The sequence below is a fragment of the Ursus arctos genome, unplaced genomic scaffold (assembly GCF_023065955.2).
Source record: "Ursus arctos isolate Adak ecotype North America unplaced genomic scaffold, UrsArc2.0 scaffold_2, whole genome shotgun sequence".
Classification (NCBI taxonomy): Eukaryota; Metazoa; Chordata; class Mammalia; order Carnivora; family Ursidae; genus Ursus; species Ursus arctos.
The window spans coordinates 34,134,902-34,162,441 of NW_026622874.1; the positions used below are offsets into that span (position 1 = coordinate 34,134,902).

The following is a 27,540-nucleotide window of genomic DNA, read 5'->3' on the forward strand; positions in this document are numbered from 1 at the left end:
CACACACACACACACACACACACACGATTATTATTCAGCCATAAAAAGGATGAAATCTTGCTATTTGCAACAACATGGATGGATCTAGAGAGTATAATGCTAAGTGAGATTAGTCAGTCAGAGAAAGACCAATACTGTATGATTTCACTCATACGTGGAATTTAAGACACAAAACAAATGCACAAAGGAAAAAAAAAAGACAAACCAAAAATCACACTCTTAACCATAGAGAACAAACATGATTACCAAAGGGGAGGTGGGCTGGGGGATGGGTGAAATAGGTGAAGGGAATTTAGAGTACATTTACCTTAAAAGGCACGGAGTAATGTATAGAACTGTTGAATCACTATATTGTACACCTGAAGCTAATGTAAGATTTTATGTTAACTACACTGGAATTAAATTTTTAATTAATTAAAAAAAAAAAAAAGACCGGGAGCCACTCTCCGGGTTTAGACCACGGACACAAGTGTCCCCAGAGAGGCACAGATAACACAGCCCCCGTGATCCAAAAGTTTACTCCCAAAAATAGGCTAAGAAAGCAAAGATCTTCATTCCACAGGTAGTGAAACCAAAACACTGAATTAACAAATGCTTGACTGTTCTACCCTAACGAAACTCAGGTTAACCTGATTGATTTTGTGAGCTTATTTTGTAGAAGTTGACTGACCACCAGCAAGACTAGCTGAGACTGGAGCAAACCAGGAAGAATTCTTGCAGTTGCAGAGAAGGGACCAAGAGTGAGTGAAAATAACGTCTGTGATGACACACTCTGAGATCTCCTGCATCAGCATGCTTACCCTGCCCTTTAATGAACATGTGTCCCATGAAAAGACAGGATTCCTGAATTTCCATACTCAAAAAGGAGAACACCTCTCTTTTCCACTATATCCAATCAGCATAGTTCATTCAACCTACATACCTGTGACATCTTGCCCCCTTGACCTTAAATACACCCAACGGCAACCCTTTGCGGAGGCAGATTTGAGAAATTTTCTCGCATTTCCTTGCTTGGTGCCCTGCAATAAAGCCCTTTTTCTCTACCACAAAACCAGCATCAGTGTTGGACTCACAAAGCACTGGCGACCAAGAAGGGACACTAAGTCCTGTCTGGACACCTGTCTGTGGTTCGCTGCCCCTTGCTTGCCCAGGATTCTGTGAAGGGGTCCAGCAGCTGCCTGGACCATTGATCCAGGGAGGTGTCTAGGGATTCCCTCATGGTGGGATGATGCCAACATTCCACATTTTAGTTTCATTTTTGTGGTGGAAAAAGAGGACTTGATTTGGAAAAAGTCTGTTGTTGAATACTTCATGTGTGACAGCACAGGACAAGTTCTTCTCTTCTCTTTGATCCTCTTCTAGGGTCCAACATGATAGAGTTCCACAAGGAAGCTTTGACTTCTGAAAGGAAGCCTTCGTTGGGGGAAATCCTGACATCAAAGAAGAGTTAGGGACCCTACGCACAGAAGTTCTCTTGTTTTCTTAGTTCTTGAATTTTTGATAAAGTGCATCTAGTTTTGCTAGCATTGTATTAGGCAATATCTTGGTTAGGATAAAGGAAGTAAATTAAAGCCAAAGCATGGGTAATAGTAATTTGATCTCTTCATGCAGCCCTTTGGTATGCATACTTAAGAACTGGGCAGCTGGTGGTTATGATCCCTTGAAAAACAAGATGATATTTTTCTGCAATATTGCTTGGCCACAATGCTCCCTGGACTCAGGAGAAATGTGACCTGAAAATGGGCCTTTGGATTACAATACTATTCTCCAGTTAGAATTGTTCTGTAAAAGAGAGGAGAAATGAGATGAATGACATTCTGTATGTACAATCTTTCATGCTGTCGTAGCAGAACAAGCTGGTACAGAAGAAACTATGGTCCAACAGGGGGATAAACCCCCAAGGTTTTACCAGAGTGTAATGAGTGACAGGACGACCCCTCAACTAACACAGCTGAATTTACCAAAGGCTCCAGTTCGACCTCCACAGGGCGGTGCAGCAGGGGCTCCAGCTACACAAACCTCAGAGCCATGGGCTCTAGGGTCCCAGGCTCATGAGGAGTCAGTCAGAGTAGAAAGAAATAGTCTCTCCTTCTCATACCCAACAGGGCAGGGAGCAAAATTTGGCCAGGGAGCCGCTCAAATTCAGGCAGGCCAATTCCCTTTAAGGCAAGTGCCCACTGGGGAATGAAATGATTTGGGGACATTCCCTTTTTCTCTACTTCCAACTTGTTTAATTGGAAAAATAATATGCCAACATATAGAGATGGCCCCAAAGGAATGGAAAACTTGTTCTCCCCAGTTTTACTACCCATAACCTCATCGGGGCAAATGTAGACAGTGTACTCACCACTCGCCTTATGTCAGAAGACTGGAGAATGAGGTTAGAAGAAGCTGAGAAGCCCCAGGTTGAGGCTCTAGGCAGTCTGTTAAGGGCTGCGACAGCCATGGTGGTGCTGGCGGCTGACCCCAACGGAGATGCAAAGGATAGGGGGAATGACGCTAGTGTCCTAGATATTTGAAAGAAACGGCAGAGGTTGGAAGCGGCCATAGAAATGTCTATGTCACAATTGGGTGAAATTGCCTTTAAGGTCTTTAACGGCAGAGATCACCAACAGAAGGAAAAGGAACAATGCAAGATGAAACCAGCGACCTTGGTTGCTACGGTCCTCACACAGGGTGGACACAGAAGAGGTAACAAACCCAGAGTAAGAATTCCTGGCAAGCAGAATCAGAAGAGGCCGCTACAATAGGGCCTTGGCAGTGTGCCTGTTGTAAACAGGAAAGCCACTGGAAAAAAGAATTGCCCCTAGATTAAACAAAGCTCCTGGGGAGAAAGGGGAGCAAGATCTCATTACTCTTGAAATGTCCCAGCTTACTGAGACTGATCAAGAGTGATGAAGCCCTCACTCTATTACAACCCACCGGCTCCATTAACCTTTCTCACAAGGAGCCCTGGCACAACTGACGGTGGGAAAATGGATGACTGAATTTTTGATCGACACGGGCACCACCTATTCTGTTTGAAATACTTGCTTAATAAAATTATCCTCCATGAGAGTAACAGGAGTGTCAGGAGAACCTTTGCAAAGACTGTTGTTCTTCCAACCCCTAGGTTGTCAAATTGGAGAAACTTATTTGAAACACAGTTTTTTTGATTATGCCTGAGTGTCCCACACCACTATTCGGAAGGGACTTGCTGAATAAACTCAATACTCAAGTCACTTTTTTGTCTAGGCAAATAGGTATCAAAGAACTACCAGAGCAACTTGCGCGTTCCAGGCAATATTACAATCAGGAGAGGAACAACCAACAGACTTGTCAGAAGAGATTCTACAAAAGGTAAACCCCAACATTTGGGCAGGTGGGAGGACTGGATGGGCAAAAACCGAAGCACGCACCCAGGTGAAGTTTTGCCCTAAGGCAAAGATTCCAAACCTAAACCAGTGTTCCCTAAGGCAACATCTTAAATGAGGTTTGCAGCCGCTGGTCATTGCCTTTTTGGAAGAGGACTCATTCAGTCCTGTCGCTCACCTCCAACAATCCACTCTTGCTGGATCAGAAGACTGCACAAGAGAATATCACTTTGTCCAAGACCTCAGATCAATTAAACAAATAATGGAATATGGTTACCTGGTGGTACCTGATCCTTACACCTTGCTCATCGCCTTGTCTGGAGATTTTCACTGGTTCACTGTGTTCAACTTAAAGTATGTGTTTCTCTGTGTGCCTCTTAAGTCCAGAATCTCAAGAACTATTTGCCTTTGAATGGGAAGACTTGAACACTAAGGTTAAGCAGCGATATTGCTGGACTGTACCCCCCCCCAAGGATTTAAGAATGCCCTATTATTGGTGAGGTTCTGGCTAAAGATCTGAGAAAACTTCAGCTCACAGAGGGTGACTTGCTTCAATATGTGGATGACATTTTGATAGCCAGTAAGACCAGAGACTAAAGACTATTTTGACTCAGAACTTTCTAGCTGCCTGGGGATGAGGTATCCAAAAAAGAGGGGCAAATTTCTCAACCCTCTGTGAAATATTTGCTGTTTAAATGGTCTCAGGGGCAAACAAGTTTCCTCCCTGATAGGGGAGAGGCATTAGCCAGGGCTGAGGTACCCACTACGTAGAGGCAACTATGGAGATTTTTAGGTATGGCAGAATTCTGCCATATCTAGATTTCCAACTTTAGATTCACAGCTAAGCCCTTCTATGAAGCCCTCAACTGAGGAAACAATGAACTCTGTAATTGGACGGGAAAATGTCACCAGGCATTCCATGTCATTAAAAACAATTTGTTAAAGGCACCAGCATTGGGACTTCCAGATATAAGAAAGCCCTCTGACTTATGCGTGAAAGACAGAGTCTTAGAGTGTTAACATGGACTCTTGATAACATGAGAAGACCAGTTGCCTATGTTTCAAACAATTGGATATAGTGACATAGGGATTCTGGGATCACACTGGTTTTTAGGTTTATTTTCATAGATCCTCCAAGGTATTGATGTTACAGGAACTAATAAAAACGGACATGTTCATATGCATCATACTAATTATTAGATATGGAATGACAAAATGTGTGCAAAGTGTTGTTCCAGGATGGTTGAAGAAGGAACTAATATCCTGGTTATGCAAAATGTGCATGTACAGCCAGGAACAAGAAAATACTTCCAAGTAAGTTCAAAATAGTTTCATTCCTCAAGCCCCAAACTATGCCCCTAAAATCAGCAGGAAGTAGCCAGAGTGGTCATCATCCCATTCTCTCAGGACTGGGGAATTATCAAATGATGGAGGGGACTAAAACGGATATGCTGAGTTAAAAAATACTTGGTTGTTCTACTCTAAGGAAACTCTGGTTAACCTGACTGATTTATGAGCTTGTTTTGCAGAAGTTGACTGACCACCAGCAAGACTAGCTGAGACTGGAGCAAACCAGGAAGAATTCTCATAGTTACACAGAAGGGACCAAGAATGAATGAAAGTAACTTCTGTGATGATACACTCTGAGATCTCCCCCAGTTGTCATGCTTATCCTACCATTTAATGAACATGTGTCCCATGAAAAGACAGGATTCCTGAATTCCCGTACTCGGAAAGGAGGACACCTCCCTTTTCCCATACACCAGTCAGCATATTCCATTCAAGCTACATATTCTGTCACACTCCGACCTCTTATCCTTCAATACACTCAACTTCAACCCTTTGGGGAGGCAGATTTGAGAAATTTTCTCCCATCTTCTTGCTTGGCACCCTTCAATAAAACACTTTTTCTCTACCACAAAACCAGCATCAGTGTTTGGCTTGCTATACATTGAGCAATGGGCCCTTGTCCAATAACAAAAAGGATGGTGTAGTGAAGACAGTGTCCCTGATCTCCCATGAAAATGTAAGATGTCTCTAGTCTCAGACCCCCTAAGCTATTTCACCAGACAGGTACTACTGGAATGGGACTTTTCCAGGGCTAAGAAGCAACAAAGTTTAAGATAACAAAGGTCCCTTTGGGCCGCAACCTCTTATGACAATCTCCCCTGGCATTGCTGGATGGAGTGCTGCTTAAACCTTACGTTTCAGAATCCCAGTCTATTCAACCGACCACCAAGGTATAGCCAACTAAGTGTACCCTCTGAATGGTAGAGACAAACAGAATATTCTTGCTGGTCACAAAGTCAAGCTCTCAGGACATAGAACAAGATCAAAGGAAAAACTTCATCTGGTTCTTATAAAGGGAATCCACAGCAAAGTTTGGCCAAAAGGACACCAGTCTGAGAACTGTGAACTCACCAGCCTGTGAGCCCTACTTGAACAGCAGGCTGATAGGGCCCATGTCTGCATTCTTTCCCCATAGTAATTCCTATTTATGACAGATGACGCAAAGATAAGGGAAAGCAGTGACCACCTCAAGGAGGAAATGATCAGTCAAATCAAGACTATTCTACCAAATATACTAGAGTTGCCAAGTCCAAGCAACTGATTCCACAAATATTTTCTCAAGCTGATCTTAATTTAGAAAGAGAGAGAGAAAAAGGACTCTCACCACTTTCAGGTACATTAGACACCATCCCCCGCCCCCCCCCCAAGACAGAGAGCCAGGGGCTGTTGTGTCAAAAATTCCTACCTACTTCCAGCTTTTGTCAGGTGTCTCAGGATCTCTCACCTGTAGTTGTGTTCAGCCAGGGAAGTTTATCCTGCCGATTACATCAAGTGTTGCAGAGGCAAAAGATTTCTGTACTCTTCAACATTCTTCTAGCTGGCCTAAGAATTAAATTGACATAAGATAGATTAACAGGAGAAAAAAGCAAAATTGTGTGTGCACAGAGGCCAAATATTAAAATTGAGACTCAAATTACTAAGGCAGGTGGCTGTTATATTTTTTAGACAAAGAAGCAATAAATCTGTGAGGAATTGACCGGATGAAGAAAACGTGTTTGGGAGCTTCAATTAGTAAGGGATTTAAAACAGAATTTGGACAGGGGTGGTAAATTGGTAAAAGTAAAATATTTACACAGCTTTACTGGCTCTGGGTTCCCTATCTCTGGTGATAGGATTTCTCTTTACTTCCTGGTGCAAGAAGTCTCCTCTTTACATGGAAGAATTATTTCCTGTTTTCTGGAGACAAAGGGGGGTGGTCTGGGTGTCTTTCTTGCACTGTTTCTTACGTAACTTTAATTCAAAATTATTAATATGCCAAAGTGGCACATTTTGGGTGGCCTGCCTTGGCCCTCACATGTGCATTTGGGTTGGTTAGGGGTTGGAATAAAGAGGATGCCATGGAACCCCAAGAGACTGCTCTTGAGACCTGGATTCTCCATAAATTGCAGGTTCTAGGTCTCTGGCTTTCCAGATCCGCATGGCCAACAAACATGCAGTATGCACCCTATAGCTGAACTTGGCAGCCAAAGACCTTCAGGCATGTGGGGTTGGGCTGGTCCACAATTACTGGCAGAGCCTCCAGCATGAAGGGAGCTCACCCCTGAAATCCTTCTGAGGTATCACCTTTAAACTTGAAACAGTCCCCATTTGACTGCCTGCCTGCCGGATGGGGTCCTGTACTTCTCGGGCAATCAAGACTCCCAGGTCTCTCTTATTAAAGGATACTGCAGTCAGACTGCCCAGCCCCATGCCGGCATGGTATCCAGTTTCCTCCAGTTATAACTTTGGATGGAATATGTGCATTTATGAAGGTTAGGGCTTAGAATTAGGGAGATGTCTTTGACCCACAAAAGGTCACCATTCCAGGTTCCTGTCTCCCCTGAACTTCACAGCCAACACATATGCTGTATGCACCACAGCAGGTGGCCATGGGCCCTCCAGCTCAAGATGGTCCCCAACCACCTATGTAGCCTCCTGGGTAGAGGGATCCCTTCTGTGAAAATCTTTGACATGACAGCTTTAAATGGGTGAGAGACGGTCCTTATTTGGACTGGCTGCTTAGTGAGGTCCCAGTCTTTTCCAGAAATCAAGGCTCTGAGGTGTCTCTTATTGGAGGGTGCCCTGGCCATTCTGCCCAGAAACACCCTGCCCAGTCCAACTTCTTCCTGATCTGCCTTCAGAGGAAATAAGTGCATTTGTTTAGGTTAGGGCTTGAAACAAGGCAGGTGACTTGTAACCCCAAGAGCCCAATCCTATAACCGATCTTTGGCTACCCTGGCCTGTGCATACTGCATATGCACAGAACATACCTGTAAACTGGCCTTGGGCAGACCTGGATCTCCAAGCCTATAGAACTCCAGCCAGGCCAACACCCACCTCCATAACCTCTGACATGGAGAGAGCCCACCTTCTGAAAAATGCTCTGAAGTGGCAGCTGCAAATGGGCCACAGTCAGTCCCCATGGGGATTTGCTGCCTGATGGGGTCCAGGGCTGCTTTAGGAATCAGGACTCCCAGGTGTCTCCTAATGGAAGATACCTTGAGCTGCATACCCTGCCCCTCCCTGGCAAAGCAGTTGGCAAACTTCCAGTTCTGTCTTCAGGGGGAGTATTATATATGATGGATGGGGAGGCCTTACAATGGAGCTGACACCTGTACCACCAAGAGTCCACACCTGTGGCATGGGCTCTCCTGACACTTGCCCTATCCCAGGTTCCTGGCTAACCTGACCTTTCCTCTCGGCCCACGCACGGGCAGTAAAGCACCCCTTCAGCCACTTGGGGTTGCTGTGGCCCTACAGCCCTGTGGAGCCACGGCCCACTCCCAAACACCTGCAAAGGTTTACTGTGGATGGGACCAGCCCCAAACTTCACCCTGATGGAACAGCTACGATCTGGGGGCAGTCGTCCACATTTAAACTTGCTGCCTGAGTGGACCCGGGGCTTCTCCTTCCCACAAGACTCTCAAGAGTCTCTTATTCGGTGATACCTGAGAGCACTCCTGGCCCTGTACGACCACAGCAGTCCAGTAACCTCGAGCTCTGCCTCAGAGGGGATAGTGCCTGTGGGGAAGGATAGGGATTGCAAGTACCCATACATCTTGTCCCTAAGAGCCACTCCTCTAATCCAGCGTCTCAAGACCAGAGTTGTCCCAGGTCCCTGGCTCTGTGTGCAGTTCATCCCCCTGAGACAGCTGGGAACCTCCAAGGAATGGAAGTGGTACCAGACACCAATACCTGCGTAGGCTACAGTGTGGAGTGTGCCCACCACCAGATATCACTCTGGGGCTGCAGTGGCAAACTGGCCACTATCCATCTCCATTTGGACTTCCTGCCTGAAGGGGTTCTGGGCTGCTTCATCAACCAGGATTCCCAGGTGTCTCTTATGAGATAACCAATGAGAAAGCCCAGCCCTGCCCAGGCAAGGTAGACCAGTATCCTCCAGCTGTCTTCAAAGGAAGCCTGTGCCTTCGCATAGGTTACAGTTTGAATTGAGGCACATGCCTTTTGTTCACATCATCCTATTCCTTGACCTGGCCTACCTGGATCCATTTCCAGGTTCCGGGCTACCTTGAACTGATTTGACCAGGCACGGGCAGTGCATACCCCTTCAGATGGCCTGAGGCAGCTGGGGCCCTCCAGGTTAGTGGTGCAGGGCCCAGCCCCCAAATTACATGGAGGCAAAAGCCGCAAATTGGCCACTATCAGTCTTGATTTGAACTTGCTGCCTATAAGGGTTCCAGGGTTTGCCATCAACCAGGACTCCCAGGTGTCTCTTATTAGATGATAGATACCCAAGTTGCGTGCCCAGCCTTGTCCTGAGAAAGGAGGGCAGTACCCTCCAGATATACTTGCAGGGGGAATATGCATGAGGCAGATGTCACGGACATCTAAGAGCTCACTCTTGGAACCAGGCCTCTCCACACACTTGTCCTGTTGCAGGTCCCTGGCTTCCCAGACTCGTGTGACTTGTGCTGTGCAGTATGCACTCAGGCAGTCAGTTTGGGGGCAGCACAGGCCCTCCAGGCTTCTGAAGCTGGGGCCAGTATCCAACCACCTGCAAAGCCTCCAGGACAAAGGAGCCCAACCCTGAAAATCTTTCTAAGGCAGCAGCTTTAAACTGGTGATGGCCCCCATTTGGATTGGCTGCCTGACAGGGTATCTGGCTTCTCCAACAATCAAGGCTCCCAGGTGTCTCTTATTGGAGGGTGTGGTGGCCATCATGCCTAGCCCAGGCAAGGCCAACCAGATTTCTCCAGCTCTGCCGTCCAGGGGACTGTGCACATTTGTGGTTAAATCTTGGAAACAGGCAGATGCCAGGTACTTCCGATAGCCTGCTCTTGTGCCTCAACAGGGGGGACGGGGGGCACCAAACTCCCGAAAATTGCTCTGAAACAGTCACAAGAAAGGGCAACAGTCAATCCTCACGTTGACTTACTGCGTGCTGAAGTCCTGGGCTTCTGCGTCCATCCAGGTTCCCAGGAGGCTCTTATTGCAGGATATCCCTGCTATCCCACTGATCTAGCCCTGCAAGGGGGTCCAGACTACTCAATGTCACTGGGAATATGCATTCATACCCACGTTCATACCGCAATCACAACCATGTAGGTTGGGGCTAGGACTTAGGCAGAGGACTTGTAACCCCAAGAGACTGTTCCTTTGAACCCTACCTCTTAGAAGACTTGCTCTGTTCCAGGTCTCTGGCTACCTTGACCTGCATGGCCCACACATACACAGCCCATAACCTGTAAGCTGGCCTCTGGCAGACCTGGCACTCCAAGCCTGTGAAAACCCAGCCAGGGCCCAACCATCTGTATAGCCTCTGGTGTGGACGGAGCCCACCCTTCAAAAGTCGCACTGAGCTGATAGCTACAGAGGCTGACAGACATCCCCGTGTGGACGTGCTGCCTGAGGGGCCCCGGGTTTCACCAGCAATTGTTGCCTTGTGTCTTTTATTGGAGGGTACCCTGGCCCTGCGGCTGGGCCCCACCCTGACAAGGCAGTCCAGACTTAGCCTGTCCCTGTGACCCAGCCTCACAGGGGACTTGTGCTTTTCAAGATCCCTGACTACCCTGGCCTGGGCATGCGCAATACATACCCCATCAGCGGCCCTTTGGCAGCTGGGCCCTCCAGGCCTGAAACCCAATCACCTGCATAGCCTCAAAAATGGTGGGAGCCAACGACCCAACAATCGAAAATTACTCTGAGCTGCTGAAACGAGTGACGGTCAATCCCATGTGGCCTTACTGTCTCCTGGGGTCTGGGCTTCTGCATCAATCAGCGTTCCCAGGTGTCTCTTACTGGGGGGTACTCCAGATTTCTCAAGGACCGCCTTCGGGGAGAACATGTCCAATTATGTAAGGGGGGGGCCTTGGAATTAGGCAGACACTTTGTAACTTCAAGAGCCTGCTCCCCCGACCTGGCATCTCCAGATGCTGGCCCTGTTCCAGGTCCCTGGCCCCCCTGACCTTTGTCCCCATGCAGGCACATACGTATCCTGTAAGCCAATCTTGGGCAGACCCAGCCCTCAGAGCCCGTGAAACACTGGCCAGGCCCCCACCACTTACATAGAGTCGTGCGAGAGGGGAGCCCACCACACGAAAATCGCTTCTAGTTGACCCCTACTAATGGGAGACGGTCTCCACGTGGACGTGTTTCTGGATGGAGTCTTGTCTCCAAATGGAAGATACCCCGTCCTGTGGGCTCGATCCTTCCCCCAGCGAGGCTGTTGAAAAACCTCCAGTTCTGCGGGGTTCCAGATCCCAGGCCAATTTAATCTGGGAGACCCGCGCATGCGCGGTTGGCACACCCCCTGTGGCCTTGGGCTGCAGGGGGCACTCCAGGCCTGTGGAACTCCAGCCTGAACCCAGGCACCTGAATGACCTCAGGGTGCAGGGAGCCCCACCCCCTGAAAAACCCTTCTGAGGCAGCAGCTTAAAACAATCTGCATTGCCTCCGTTTGCGTTGGCTTCCCGATGGGGTATCAGGCTTTTCTAGCCATCAGGGCTCCTCAGGTGTTTCTTATTGGAGGACCCTCCGGTCACCTAGCCCAGCCTGGCCCAGGCAAGGCCACCCTTATTTCTGCAGCTCCGCCTTCAGGGGGAATATATGCATTTGTGGAAGTTAAGCCTTGGAATTAGGCAGACTCGAGTGTCCCTAATAGCCCCCTCCTGTGGCCCGCCTCACCTGACATTGCCTGTGTCAAGGTCCCTGACCGCCCTGACCTGCACAGCCTGCATATATGTGGACCATACCATGGGAGCCGGCCCTTGGCTTGTGGGGCCCTCAGAGGCCTGTGGAGCTCAAGCCAGTCTTCAAATACCCACTAGCTGCGGGGTGGGGGGAGAGCCTGAAATTCTTTCCGAGGCTTCAGCTTTTAACTGTTGACTCTTCATTCTCATTGGAAGCGGCTGCCCAATGGCTTCTACCGCAATCAAGGATCCCAGGTGTTCTTACCGTGGGGTTTCTCAACCACCCCTTCCTGCCCCACTGAGGCAAGGCAGTGCGGATTCTCCCAGCTCTGCCTTCATGGAGAATATGTGCCATTTTGCATGTTAAGCCTTGGTATTGGGCAGATGCCAGGTTTCCCAACCGTCCCCTCTTGTGACCCAGCCTCAGCCAGCATCGCCCAGGTCCAGGTCCCTGGTTGCCCTGGCTACTTGGACTTGCATGGCCTGTGCTGGAGTGGTCCATATTCTGTCAATTGGCTTCTGGCTATTGGGGCCCTCTCTGCCTGTGGAGCTCAAGCACGTCCCCAAACACCTGCCGGCCTGCAGGGTGGACAGAGCCCACCCCCTACTAAAATCATTCTGAGGCTCCAGCTTAAACTAGAGACAGTGAGTTCCCATTGGGACTAGCTGCCTGTTGGGGTATTTGGCTTCTCCAGCAACCAGGGCTCCTCGGCGGAGGGGGGGGGGGCGGGGAGGGGGTCCTCTTACCAGAGGAAGCATGGCCTCTCTATGACCCATGCACGCAAGGCAATCCAGACTACTTTAACTATGCCTTCAGAGGGAATATTTACATTTGCAGAGGTGGGGGTTTCGAATTAGGCAGATTCTTTGTACCCCAAGAGTATGCTCCTGGAACCTGGTATTTCTGGACACATGCCCTCTTTTCCAGGTCCCTGACTACCCTTACCTAGGAGGCCTGCACATGGACAGTACGTACACAAAAGCCGGCTTGGGGCAGAGCCTGCCCTCCAAGCCTGTGAAATTCAGGCCTCCACGGCCAGTATCGCCCCTGGGGTGGAGGGAGCCCATCTTTTGAAAATCGCTCTGAGCCAATAGGTGCGAAAGGGCAACAGGCAGTCACCCTGCAGACTTGCCGCCTGCCAGGCTCCAGGGCTTCTGTAGGAATCAGGACTCCCCTGCGTCTCCATGTGGCAGATGCCCTGTCCTGCCAGGCAGGCCACTTCCTAGTAAGGCAGTTGAAAGACCTCCAGCTCTGCTTTTGGGGGGAATATTCCATAATGTAAGTCGGCCTCGTTCTTTAGGCTGATGCCCCGTTTTCCCACTAGCTCTCTCCTGGGATGCGCCTCGCCCACCATTGCAGGTCTCCTTTCAGCCTCAACTGCCAGGCCTGCTCATGTGTGCTCTGTATCCCGTCACCCGGCCTTGGGCTGTGGGGGCCAACCGCAATGACCTCAATGACCTCAATGTCCTCTGAGTAGAAGGAGCCCACCCCTAGAAAGTCTTTCGGAGGCAACAGCTTCAACCTGGCAACAGTGTCCCCATTTGGACTGGCTGTTGATGGGGTCCTGATGTTCACCAGCAACAGAGGGCCCCCAGGTATCTCTGATTGGAGAGCACCCTGGTCAGCGCTGCCCGCCCCGCTCTGCACCTAATGAGAATATGCACATTTGTGTCGATTAAGCCTTGGAATTAGACAGATGTTTCATACCCACCCTCCCAGGCCTGCCCTGCGCCCTGGCCTAAGCTGTCATTGCCTGTCCCAGGGCCCTGGCTTCCCTGAACCATATGGCTCCTACATGAGCAGTACATGCCCTGAATTTTACCCTTGCGCAGCTGAGGCTTCCGGGCCTGGGGAGCTAGGGTTTATCCCCAACAATCTCAAAGGAGGAGGTTTCTAATCCCGTGAAAATCTTTGAGGCAGCGGCTGATACGGGTGACAGGCCCCATGTGGACTGGCTGCTCCATGGGGTCCCCGGCTTCTGCTGCTTCAGCTCGGCCCCAAGCACCTGGTTAGCCTCTGGTGTGGAGAAGCCTACCTTTGGAAAGTGCTCCAAGCAGACAACTACAGATGGGCAACAGTCAGTCCCCATGCAGACTTCCTGCCTGGGGGGATCCCCGGATTCTCCAGCAATCAAAGCCTCCTAGTGTCTCTCCTTGTTGGTGGATACCCTGGCAAGACCTCCCAGTCCCTCCTGGTGATCTTCTGAGGCAGCGGCTTCAACCTGGCGACTCTCAGCTCCCATTGGGACTGGCTGCCTAGTGGGGTTGCATTGCTAACGTGTTTATTTGTTCAGTGAGTAGCCTGGACTAATTCTGTGGGGTTTGGGTCTGGTGGTATATAGATTTTGATGTCAGTGCTCAGGTCTTATTTCTTTTTATTTTTTAGTCTGACTTCCTAGGCATCATTCCTGAGTCAGCGTAGATTAAGTCAACCCGTAATGGGTCAGAGGTTATCCTTAAACATATGGACCCTCTAAACACCCTACCTTTTGTGTCTGAAACCGTATGTGGTTTAGGAAATGCTTTCAAAGTTCAGGGAGTGTACAAGTCTGCTCTACATTTAACCAGGGACCAGCAGCTCACAGGGCCCTCTCTGGTGTCTCTGACTGGATACAGTTGTTATATACCCAGTAACTTCTGGACCACCAGCAGGAAGTATTATCTTAGGGGGGCCCTTTTTGGTTTTTTCCCCCAAATCTCCCTGTTCAGTTTCTGGCTAGTCTGCCATTTTGTTACTTGCCCCAACAGTAGCATGTAGAGATGTTAGCCTTCCTGCATTGTTTCCCACAATAATCTCTATTGTATTCAACAGTGTCATTGGGTGTGGGTGTTTTCCAACATCTGCTATAAAGTCATTCTGCTCGAGCAGGGCAGCAGAGCCTGCCTACCCACCTGAGTCAAACTTGTGAGCCACAGAATGGGGCAGGGGTCAGAGAAGGGTGGGAGCAGCCACTCTTTTTTAGTGAGAATTATGGAGATTTTCTTTAATAAACGTTTCTCAACAGTATGCTCTTTGGCCAATTTACAGAAACTCTAAATGTTTATATATATAATGTTTATATATATATATACAATGTTTATATATATATAATGTTTATATATGTTTATATATAATGTTTATATATAATGTTTATATATATAATGTTTATATATGTTTATATATATGTTTATATACATAATGTTTATATATAATGTTTATATATATGTTTATATATGTTTATATATATGTTTATATATATAATGTTTATATATAATGTTTATATATATAATGTTTATATGTTTATATATGTTTATATATATAATATTTATATATAATGTTTATATATATAATATTTATATGTTTATATATGTTTATATATATAATGTTTATATATAATGTTTATATATGTTTATATATATGTTTATATATATAATGTTTATATATATAATGTTTATATATGTTTATATATATGTTTATATATATAATGTTTATATATAATGTTTATATATATATAATGTTTATATATATATATATATATATATATATACACACACACACACACACAATTTTGTCCAGTTTTACTTCTGCCTTTTGGAAAGGGAATCTACCACACTCCTGTCCTAGCCATTCTTGCCAGTCCCACCTAAAGGAGTTTGAAATATACTTTGTTCAAAAATTCCAGGAAGCATTATTTGACAAAATTATTCTTGACAACATTTAAAAAATATCCACAAACATATAACAACTATTAAGAGGGAACCTAATTCTTAGTGCCAGTTCGAAGAGGAATTTATAATAACTAAAGATGGACATGGCATTAGAACGAGGACTGATTGCCTTCTGAGACAGCTGACCTCCTGGCTAGCAAGAGGCGAGGAAGGGCTTCATTTCTCCTCCTCAGGGGTCCATTTCTGACTGTTTCAAACTTAGAAACTTTGTAACTGCAGCAAGGAAGTCGCACAGCTATTATTCTGCTCAAGTAAATATCAAGAGTCGAATTTAGTCTTGATGTGAAAACACAAATAAGACATTATTTAGTTTTTTCACGCTACCCTCTGTGAACTTTGATATTTACCAAAAGAATTTCACTACGCCAGCTTCCTGGCAGTGCAATGAAATTCAAAAGTCATCCATATCACCCCAAATGAAAGCAGGATCTTGAGCAATACCACCGTTGTTGGACCATTTCTCAGTATATGTGCTGGGGATAATCTAGCATGCCGCTTTTACTTAATGCCATTCTAATCTTATGGATTTCTACTGTTGGGGTGCAAGGTAAGTTGAAAACACAAGAGCAGATCTGAATATTTAGTTCCTCTCTCATATGTGTGTGTGTTGGGTGTGTGTGTGTGTGTGTGCAATTATGTCTAAAAATGAATAAATAGGTAAGAACATTTTGAATAAAGGCTTATAATTTAATCTATTTTATAAAAATGTTTTTAATATGAAATTAAGAGAAAATAGAATGAAATGATTTTCTCTGTCCTCTAAGTTCCCAAGTGGGAATAGCCACCAAATATGACATTTGCAGAGGAATTACAGGATGAAAAAGCTGCATATAATAAAGTCAAAAGGGTCGGCTACCAGTGTCATTCTCCATAAACTCTGCAATGCCACTGGCCAGAGAAAACATCCCAAGAACTTCAGGACATCTTCAAAATATTCGCATTTTCATAGATTTGTTAAATTAAGATTTAAATATTATTAAACCAGGAACTTCCTTTTTCAATCTAATTATCATTCAACAAAGGGAAAATCTCTTTTAGTAAAACAGTCCAGTATATCCTAATTTTTTAATGTAATAAACCAGTGAAATGTCAATGAGTTTTTTGTTTGTTATTTGCTTTTTCTGAGCTCTTCAGCAAATTTTAAAAGTGAAAAGAAATTGTCCATCTTTATTAAGACGATAAACCACATCTTATAATATTTAAAAAACTGTCTCATCTTATTTCACGTTGAAATAAAAATCATCATATCCAAATAATTGCAAACGAAACCTCTAACAAGATCCAGGACCGCTGATTAGACCATGTGCGGAAATAGAGTTTCAGTCCTGTGTTTCATTGTTTGATTTCCAGAAGGGGTTTATTTTGCTATTTTGTTGCTTGCTAATTTTTTCATATAATGGACGTTCTTTGGGGGAAGTTTCTTTTTAATCCTAACATAAGAGAAAAATAGGAGCAATAAAAATACTTTACTTTTAAGAGCCACCATCATAAAAGTTATAAAACCTTATTTCTATGGACTTGAAACTCCTTTTGTTTGTTACTATTTTTAACATTGAGATAGAATCACAGCAGAGCAATTAGCTGATGGGGGTAAAAGTACAACAGGCAGGGGCACCTGGGTGGCTCAGTCGTTAAACATCTGCCTTCAGCTCAGGTCATGATCCCAGGGTCCTGGGATCGAGTCCCCCATCAGGCTGCCTGCTCTGCTGGGAGCCTGCTTCTTCCTCTCCCACTCCCCCTGCTTGTGTTCCCTCTCTCGCTGGCTGTCTCTCTCTGTCAAATAAATAAATAAAAAATAAAAATCTTTAAAAAAAAAGAGTACAACAGGCATTACTTAGTCTCCATTGAAAATAGCAAATTATCTGGTTAGACTGTACAACAGCCTCACTGAACAACTGTAGAGATAGGTGTATTTGATTTTTTTTTTCAATCTGTGTGTCTGGTATATATTGTTTTAAACATCTTAGTGATGGCATTAAGAGAGGATTTCTAAATGGGCAAAAAGCAGAGGAAAAGAAGTGTAAACTATGAGAATAATAGGTAGAATTTTTACAACCCATAACCCAGAAAAAGATATTCAAACCTCAAACTAGTCTCCTGGAGAACCTTCAGTGAAGCTCTATCCAGAAGTTGTGTCGATGTTCAATGGCCTGCAAGTTTGTGTCGCAGGTAGGATTCCATGCCTGTTGAGAAACTGGCCCCAGAGCAAAAGCTGCGTGTTAAAGTCATGCTTATATAACCCCCCCAACCCTACATGCTTTCCATAGCGAAATACTGATCGAGCACAACATTCTGCTGCATCAAAGAAGCTCAAAAGAAAATGAAAACTCTGTGCTTCACTACAGCTTTGAGTGTCCTTCAATAAGCAAATAGAATGCAAGACTACGTGTACCTATGTATGTATGTGTGATCTACGTGTGTATACATGAGGGTGTGTCTCTATCTCATTGGAAATGTAGTCATGAGCTTTTATCAGAATGCAGAGACAGGAGACATCATCTCCTACTTTTGGAGAGGGTGACTGGCTAAGGGAGGTTTGCCAAGAGAAGTTAACTTTTCAGAGCTAGCACATCGCTGTGCGCACAGTGAATATTTTTGCAAAATGTTGCAGAATGAGCATTGAAGTATAGGTAGAAGAGGGATGATCGGAGAATGGAAGGGACCTTATTCTGGATAGCAAAGTATACACAGGTAGAAATGCATGGAAATCCAACGCTATAATTTGAGGGGAGGGCAAAGCATATCTGGAAAAAGAATTATGGGGGGTGCAACTGTCCATGTTTTCCTCCACATCTTCTCCAAAACTACCACGTGTCAAATTGTAAACAGATAAGTAACCTCGGGTTTCACAGGTTAAACATCACAGGAATCCCCAGCGTGAAATACTGTGCCACATGGGAAGTCACCTCTAGACAAAGGCAAAGGAGAATTTCCCGGGGAAACCGGTTGGTGAGCTGAATTTCTGGAAGTTGTTTTCTTTATTCACATGAGGAGAAAACAAAACTGCTCCATCCTCAGGGCACCAGGAAAAACCAGACAGCACAGAGTCTGAATCAGAACAGAGAAAAGAAAAGCCCAGAGAGCCCACACGACTCTATCCCTGCCTGCCAGCGCGCGGTGTGGACCTGTGCCGGCCGCTCGCTGCTCCGCTCGGCAGCCGCTCGTAGATCCTTGCGCGGGATTTTCTTCTCAAAGTTACTGCGGAAGAGAGTTTATGCCACATGACTCCAAACATAAATCTCATGTTCATTGACAATGGGCTTTTCAAATACTCTTAGAGATCGTTTTTTGTTCTCGATTGGTTAAGGTAGAGGAGCTGGAGCTGGATGAAAGAAAAAAAAATCAAAGATGATTAAAATGATTTAATGATTCACTGACGTAGGTTAATTCTTCAGTTTTGTCTTATTTTTCCCAGCATTTTCCTATTGTAATTTTCCAAAAATTAACCACGGAATTATATATGGCAAAGAGAAGCCTGAGGAGCTTTTGCCAATATCTATCGGGGAAATTTATTATTATTCCTGTGAATATAATTTTGCATCGCCTTCACGATCCTTTTGGACTCGCATCATCTGCACGGAGCAAGGATGGTCGCCAACGCCCAAGTGTCTCAGTGAGTAAATGCCCTGGCCCGTAGATGTGGCTGCAACACTCAGTAAATAGAGATGCGCCAGGTGGGATGTTGGCTCCTGGCAGACAGTCCCAGGGCTCAGGACGAGTCAGCGAAGATGAGAGATGTCGTCCTTTCTTGAGAAGCCTTTTATGAAAACTAAATGAAGAATAAGTATGTGTACTTTCTTGTGTTACCTAGAAGTGCTTTACATATTTTAATTTTAAAAACTGATGATTTATATATTTGACTATTAATATGTATTTCCTAATATTTGCTTGGTATCAGCCTGGGCGTACTTTTCCTTTAACACAAATCTTTTTACGTACACAATTTGTTTTGAAACTTACCATTCTCTTGAATATTGCAAAGATTGTGTCGGTGTAAATATTTTCACTTTCATATTTTCCATAAAACATGTCTTTTATTCTTACAGTGATATCTAGATTAATCCTTCCATGAATGTGAAGAGCAGACTCAGCAGAGAATAGGTATATAAGCAAAAAGTAGTGGGGGGGTGCCTGGGTGGCTCCGTCAGTTAAGCACCCGATACTTGATTTCAGCTCAGGTCATGATCTCAGTGTCATGAGATTGAGCCCCGTGCTGGGCTCTGTACTCACTGAGGAGTCTGCTTGTCCCTCTCCCTCTGCCCCTCCCCTCCACTCTCTCTGTCTCTCTCTCTCTCTCAAATAAATAAATAAAATCTAAAAAAAAGAAAAAAACAATGGGTAGCAGAAAATATGAGCCAACAAAGGAGACAGTAATGGTCTTTATCCTTCTGTAAGAAACATTTATGAGAATTAAGAGAGAAATGGATATATTAAAATCTAATTTTATACCTAGAAAGGTTTATAAAAATAAAATATTTTTTGTAAAAACCATAGAACAGAATGAAATGTTAATTTACTTCCATGTATGAAATATATTCGTATATTTCGTACTATCATATATGTAGTAGCATGATCAGAATTCTTTAGAAATTTTGTTTTCATACCTGATTTCCATTTTGAAAGTTTGCCATTCTTCTTAAAATATTGTAAAAAGCAGGGGCGCCTGGGTGGCTCAGTCGATAAGCGTCTGACGCCTTGGGCTCAGGGCGTGATCCTGGTGTTAGGGATTGAGTCCCGCATCGGGCTCCTCTTCTGGGAGCCTGCTTCTTCCTCTCCGCTCCCCACTCCTCTCTCACTGGCTGTCTCTCTGTCAAATAAATAAAGAAATGAAATCTTAAAAAAAAAAATTGTAAAAAGCAAATTTAATTGTTTTTTTTACCACTTCCATCTTGTACATTAAGCAATTTTTGGTCCTTAGGACTGTGTTTCTTTCCTTCTGTGGAAAATGGTCATTCTGCATCTTCAGGACAAACACACCTGGAAGGTGACATTGTACAAATTGTCTGTGATGTCGGCTACAGCCTTCCTGATAATAGTGACACCATCACATGTTTGGAAGATGGCTGGTCTTCTCCTCCCAAATGCAGCTCCACCAGTAAGTAAAATGCTATCCTGTCACATCCTGGCATGTGATGTGATTTTTTTAAAAATGTATCTGTTTCAGGGGCTAAATGTAGCTCTCACCACTGGCCTTTATCGTTATGCATTTGTTTTTCAGTTCCAGTTGAGTCTGATAGAAATACAAATAACGTAGTTTGCCCACCTACACAGATGCAGAGCATGCAATAAATAGAAATATTAGGCAATACAAACGTTTTGAAGGCAGTCCCTTTATGTTAAAGGAACACCCATTTATTGCTTACGTGAAAATTATCACGTTAGTTGGAAATGAACTTTATTTAAAACTGGAGTATTAAACTGAAAATAGACTATGTAAGTGAACGTAAGTCCAATCCTAGTTAAAATGTCTTATGACTAAGACAGTTTATTGTAGTTATTTTATGTGTGTATATTAACTTCATAAGCTTAATTCCATAAACAATCAGTTTCTATGTTTAAAATATATTGTGCCTGTGAGTGTGATGTTTATTTGTCAGTAGCTTAGAATTTGGAAAACAACTCAAGAAACAGTATAATACGATGGCATCCCCCAGACCTGTGTGAACGCTTGTAACTCTTCATCTTTACAACTCACGGGCAATCATTCTGAAGCCAGTTCATGGAATTCCAGCCTGTGCTTGCACAGCTTAGCAATCAACAGAAGACTCAAGAACACTCTTAAGCAAACTTCTCTAGCTCTTACTCCTCATATACCCTTTCTCTGTTACTCTGCCCTGTACGCTCGAGCCATTCTAGCCACCACGCTCTTCAGTACTGTGATCTCGCTCTTCTCTATTCAGGAAGACCCCTGGACTCGGCATGGCTTCTCCCCTCCACCCCCTCTGCAAGACAGTCTGGAAAGTGCTCTCCTAGTAGGAAGCTGAAACAGTCATAGACTGTGCTTTGGGGTTTGGGTGTCCCCCCCCTTTTTTTTTTACTCATCACAGACTTGCATTGAATAGTTTCCAGTTTTTTAGAGATATGTTTGTAGAGTCTTCTAACATTTTTTCTGGTAGCTGCTATGCTGATACTAGCTAATCTATCTTATCAGGAAATGAAGTCTTCTGACATTTTTTTTTAAATGTTATTCTACAACTTCATTATTTAAATTTAAACTTCTAGAAGGTAGAGTCTTTTTAAAGCAGCTTGAATTAAAATACTTAGTTACCAGTTAGGCCACAATCTCAATTACGAGAGACTTACACATGACTAATACTTGCAGAAAAATAATAAAAGAACACATTTATTAACTTCCTACCTGAAATGTCCAGTGGTAGAACAGAGCTCATGATTTATGAGGCTTCAGTTACAGTGTAAATATTTCATCGTCATCTCTGTCTCGAGAACCATCTTTCTTCATTTTGTGGAATAATGGCAACTGTCCGCCCAACAATTATATTTTAGAGGCCTAACAACTCAGTTTGACCAGTAGTAGCTCACACAAGCTGGTTTCTGTGTACATTTTTTGAGACTCCATTACCCTTTGAAAAATTCTGCGTATGCAAGGTTGGGTGTTGGATCAAGAACACCGTGGAAAGTCAATGACATTTCAGGGCAACTGGACTCCAGCGTGGGTTCTGAGAAAAATCACCTCTGCGTCCATGAGTAAATGATCACCTATTTGAGCTCAGGCTACTGAGCCTGCCACAAAATGAGTATGCTGAACTATCTAGGCAACAATGATTAAAATCTAACAATGTGTCTCTAAATCCCTACATTGTTTCCACCTGTGGTGGAAGCTCCCATTTTCTACCAACTGTGTTAGATTTATGGACAAATATTTAGTGAAAAATGGCTAACAAGAATTAGAGTGGCAAGGGAAGAGAGAATGACTGGATAACAAAATGGTGGAGAGAGACTCAGAAAGAGGAAAGAAATAGCGGGAATACAGAAAAAGAATACAGAAAAATAAATATTTAGAACAAGAGTTCTAAACTTTTTCTGAAGCTTGCGCACCTTTTGTTCCCCAGAATAACTGTGGGGATGCTGATAAAATCATTAATCACTTCATTAAATCAACCGTGGTATACATATGCCTTTATATCTTGTGGCAATGTTAACAACATTGTAAATCACACGTTTTAAAAGAATATATTGGCTTCACTCTTAAAGGAAAGTCATCCATGTTATTCATATTGAAGCATTTTCTTTAGGAAAGTAATATGCAAGTAAATTAAATTTTAAATTTTAGTAATTCTATCAGAAGGATGTTACCACCGGTCCTTTTAGATGATTTTAAAATGTGTACTTAACCTTTAAAAATGTGATCTATTTAAATAATGAAATAATGTGATAAACTACAGCTAATCACAAAAACAATGCTGACATTCACCAATACGAAAATGAGGTTAAAAAATTTCATAAATTTTAAAACGGGCAAACTTATTCTATTTGCAGTAAAGAGAAAGTTAGTGGTTGGAGGGGTCGTGAGGAACTTTGAAACTGTGAGTAATAATTCTGTTGTTTTAACTGGATGGCAGTTCCAGAGGTGTGCTTATTTTGTAAAACTTACTGAACTTCTGATTTTTACATTCGTCTACGTGCATTTTATGCTTCAATAAGTTCATTACAACACATACCTAGGAGACAGTTCTGTGATGTTTTCCCATTTCTGTATGGTCCCAGTCTCCTGAACGAAGAGTGCCAGCAACCTTGGCTAGAACATGACTAGCTTGCGAGCATGCCTTGGACCCTGGAGCTAGCGTGTACCTCCAGTGAGACCGACAGCATCTTTCTGGAGCCATTTGCTTACATTGCAGAGTCGCAAAAACCTTCCTCTCTCTCCCCACGAATTTGTCTGTTGCAGAGCAATGGTCTCCATCCCTTTCTGTCTCGCGGGGAGGATGGGCCAATGTGCCAGCTGCCCTGCAAAGGTCCAAGCCTCTTACTTCACAGGTTCCTTTCCTTTGCTGCAAAGCCCCTGCCTGAGCACCACCACCTCGGGCTCTCACTGCATCTGATGAACAGGAGTCTAACAGATTAGAGACTGGAGCTCAGAGAACTGGCAATATGGCTCTTTGTGAGTAAGCACCTATTTCGTCTCTGACCTAGAGAACTAATGTCTCCTGTGAGGAGGATACATTTCCATACGCCCGTACATATACACACATCGGGTACTCACTGGGCTACCAATAGAATGTACAGAATCCTATAGATGGTAGATATAGCAATAGACATATATCTTTATATAGTAGAATACTTATATGGATTGTAAAATAGTAGAATTTATTTAGGAGTTGATATATAAGGAAAATGAACCTAAAATCAATGTTTACTAAATTATTCATAATAACATTTCCTAAAAGATACTTTATCCATTAGTACAGAACGGTTAAAGGTTTTTGTCTGCTTGTTGTGTGTTTGGGATAACATTGGAAATAAGACCCTGATTTTTAATATGCCTTTGAGTCTTATGACCTGCCAGTATTAGTGAATGCCAGAAACAAAGGTAAGAGCATATGGTTTATACTCAGTGACGAGTTGGGCTATGAACACCATGATGGATATAAAAGCAGAGATGGAAGCATCCCGGGTTCCATAGGATGTGGTGACGATGGCTGGTCCCATCTTGCCCACAGGGTATGGTACGTACTTTCTCTTCTAGGAAATAAGAGTAATTCTGCATGTATTTCTTTTTAGTAGACTCTACTGAAAGATGTTTCCTAAAGAACAATCATCAAAATTTAAGGTGTCTCCACATAGCTTGAAGAGACCAATGTTTTTTTAAAGGTTTTATTTATTTATTTGACACAGAGAGAGACAGCCAGCAAGAGAGGGAACACAAGCAGGGGGAGTAGGAGAGGAAGAAGCAGCCTCCCAGCGGAGGAGCCTGATGTAGGGCTCGATCCCAGGACTCAGGGATCACGCCCTGAGCCGAAGGCAGGCGCTTAACGACTGAGCCACCGAGGTGCCCCGAGACCAATGTTAAATATTGACTTAATAAAAGATCTTTGAAAAGTACTAGGCTCAGCCAAAATGATGTTGTTTACGTGCCGCATGCATTGTAATATTTACGACCAAGATGAACGCTTTTGGAAAGATACCTTGAATTCAAACTGCCAAAGAATTCAAAATTAGGCAAACATTACCAAGGTTATAGTTTGCTAAGCATGCTACAGCAACTTAAGATATTTTACTCCTTGATTTTCATCCTTTTCCTAGTCACTTGATTATAAACTCATGATTTAAGGTCAGAGACTTGGAGCTCCTGGGTGGCTAAGTCGATTAAGCATCTGCCTTCGGCTCAGGTCATGGTCTCAGGGTCCTGGGATCAAGTCCTACATTGGGCTCCCTGCGCAGTGGGGAGTCTGCTTCTCCCTTTCCTTCTGTGCTCTCTCTCTCTTTCAAATAAATAAAATCTTAAAAAGAAATTTATAGTCCAAGAGTTGGTTTTTTGTGTATCTCAGAGCAGTTTGGGTTTCACAGCACAGTTGCGGGGAGGTACAGAGACATGCCCCTTGCCCCACACATGCCATATAGTCTGTCCCATGATCAACTTAACTGACCAGCGTGCTGTATTTGTACAGTTGAACAATTTGACACGTCCTAATCACCCGAAGTCCATAGTTTATATTGCAGTTCATTCTTGGTGCTGCAGAGTCTTTGACTTCAATGCAGCACAGAGTGCCTTCAGGTCATCCAAATCATACCCTTCCTTAAATATGTCTCTTCATTTTTTCTCCATGTATATTAGTTTTCTACAGCTGCTGTAACAAATAACCACAAACCTAATTACTTAAAACAAGGCAAACTTATTATCTTACAGTTCTGGAGGTCAAAAGTCCTGAAATTAAGATGTTGAGTCACAGTTCCTTCTGGAGGTCCTAGGAAAGAATCTGTTTCTGCCTTTTCAGCTTCTCGAAGCTGTTTGCGCTTCTTGGCTCACTGCCCTTCCTCATACCACTCCAGCCTCTGCTACTGTGGTCACAACTCCCGCTTTGATTCTGACACCTCTGCTCCCTTTTGTAAGAACTCTTGTGATTACATTGGGTCCACTACCGTACAAATAACTCAAAATAATCTCTCCATCTCAAGGTCTTTAACTTAATTGTCTCTACCAAGTCTGTTTTTCCAAGGAAGGTAACATATTTGCAGGTTTTAGGGATTAGGATGTGGACATTTTGGGGAGGCCATTGCTCTGTCTATAATACCATGTCATAACCACACTTGAATAAATCAGCTGGAAAATCCTACATCAGCCAACATCAATTATTTTCAATAGCTTTTTTTTTTTTGCAATTGGATTAGAAGGGCATATAAACCACCAATAACAAACTGTCATGCAATATTATTGGAATAAAATACAAAGATATAGGGTGCAATTTTCCTAAAGCTGAGTGAGTCACATTTCAGGGGAATACGTTCAAGCTGTTATTAAACTATTAACCTGCCAATAACAATGCATAAAACTGGCTAGTTTAAATAGTAGTTCTGAGATTTAGTTAGAAAATATTTCATCATGTTTTTGTGATATGTGCTTGATTTATTGAGAATATTTCTCTTGAATGTCATTTATTTTCTTTTTTTAATATATTTTATTTATTTATTTATTTGAGAGCGAGAACGAGGAGAGGGGAGAGGCACAGGGAAAGGGAGAAGCAGACTCCCCACTGAGGGGGGAGTCTGATGTGGGGCTCCATCCCAGGACCCTGAGATCATGACCTGAGCCAAAGACAGACGCTTTACTGACTGAGTCACCCAGGTGCCTCTGTCATTTATTTTTTCACATGTGAATTTCAATATCTAATTTTATAAATGAACCATGAATAACAGATTAAATGAGAAAAATACACATATATATTCATATATACATATCCATTTTTACTTGAATCAGAAGGTATTCAGAAAGCATTGGTTTTTAGAAAGATATTAGAGATGTGATTGCGTATAATGGAAAGATTCTGAACACCTAGAAGCAACTTGGCCATGTGTTTTTGAAAAAGTCCATTTACTAAATACAGTTCCCCATTTGTAAAGTTAGGAATTATTTGCTTTTTAATGTCCCCCCTACTTAAAATTATTAAACTTTTATTGTTAAATAAATGAATGAAATAATTTACTTTATAAGTGATGGCTCAGGATTTATTTATTACAGTCCTGAGGAGATTGTCATACAAAATTTTACCTTGCTGTTCAACCCTAATTTCTCCAGAGGGGCTTACACATATTTGTTGGGTGTAAATAATTTGGGTTTTTTTTGAAGGTAAGAATATAAGGCCCCCTGCGTATGAAGCCCCCTGCTATTTAATAACGTATATTAAATTTAATATTATAATGATTATTTCACACATATTTATTTACTTTTATTTTATTTTAGATATAGAATGTCTTCTTCCAGTTTTAAAAGCAAATGTAGATGTTTATCCAAGACAAGTAAAATATAAAGCTGGAGATGTGTTGCAATTTTCCTGTGGACAAAGACTTACAAGAGTTGGACCAGATTCAGTTCAATGCTATTACTTTGGATGGTCACCTAATTTTCCAACATGCAAAGGTCAATATTTTTTTTAGAACTGATGAAACAACTTATATCAATTTATATTAATGTCTATGTATTTTATTGGTCTTATATATATAATCTGACAAACTGCAAAAAAATGGCAAAGGTAGTAATTTAACTGAGAAGGAGAGGAGGTGCTTGGCCATAGATTATTTATGTTTCCTTTATCAAGGTGTAATTCTACCTCTGTTTTGAAATATGTGATGGAGTTTTAGAAATAAAAATAAAGTTGCCAGAATAGGGAAGTGTTAGGGATTTCCCCCCAAATGCAATAAAAAAATTATGCTTTAAAAAAGATTGTATGGGCCTTGTTACATTTATTAAGTAATCAAAAAGTAATCAAATAAACATATGAATTATTCAATAGAAACTAATGATTTGTTACTTGCTTTGGATGACATTACTTTTTCAGAATATTTGATAAAATTATTTTATATATTTATAGATATTCATTAATGAAAACATGCAATAAATATAATTGCATATGTATATCATACCACATATTTGATAACTACTTACTTTTATATGATATCCAGATTATTGAACTACTTTAAAATCTTTAGGAGCACAATTAATATCCTGGTTATAATAACCTGCAAAATATTGGGGGTTGGGGCAATCAGATATTTACATATAGAAAAGATATAAGATAGCACTAAAAATTATTGCTAATTTAAAGAAA

General features: G+C 43.1%; 1 protein-coding gene and 1 long non-coding RNA gene across 6 annotated transcripts in view; one reads left to right on the forward strand and one right to left on the reverse strand.

Moving 5' to 3' along the window:
- Positions 1-442: 442 nt before the first annotated feature.
- Positions 443-17,535, reverse strand: LOC123000163 (uncharacterized). Its single transcript, XR_008960292.1, has 4 exons — positions 17,343-17,535; positions 6,148-6,245; positions 2,348-2,507; positions 443-1,782 (listed from the first exon to the last, which is right to left on the reverse strand). It is a non-coding gene; the product is annotated as an uncharacterized LOC123000163 (long non-coding RNA).
- The window catches only part of CFHR5 (complement factor H related 5), a 58,698-nt gene continuing 46,765 nt past the window's right edge, over positions 15,608-27,540 (forward strand). For 3 of the 5 annotated variants that reach the window (XM_044377684.2, XM_057314868.1, XM_044377683.2), the window contains exons 1-4: positions 15,643-15,806; positions 18,675-18,872; positions 20,178-20,354; positions 26,676-26,852. In XM_044377684.2, coding sequence (XP_044233619.1) covers positions 15,749-15,806; positions 18,675-18,872; positions 20,178-20,354; positions 26,676-26,852 — 610 coding nt within the window. In that variant the 5' untranslated portion in view covers positions 15,643-15,748. Of the gene's footprint in view, positions 15,807-18,674; positions 18,873-20,177; positions 20,355-26,675; positions 26,853-27,540 lie in introns of all 5 variants that reach the window. The other 2 variants (XM_044377682.3, XM_044377685.3) reach the window with 2 other exon arrangements.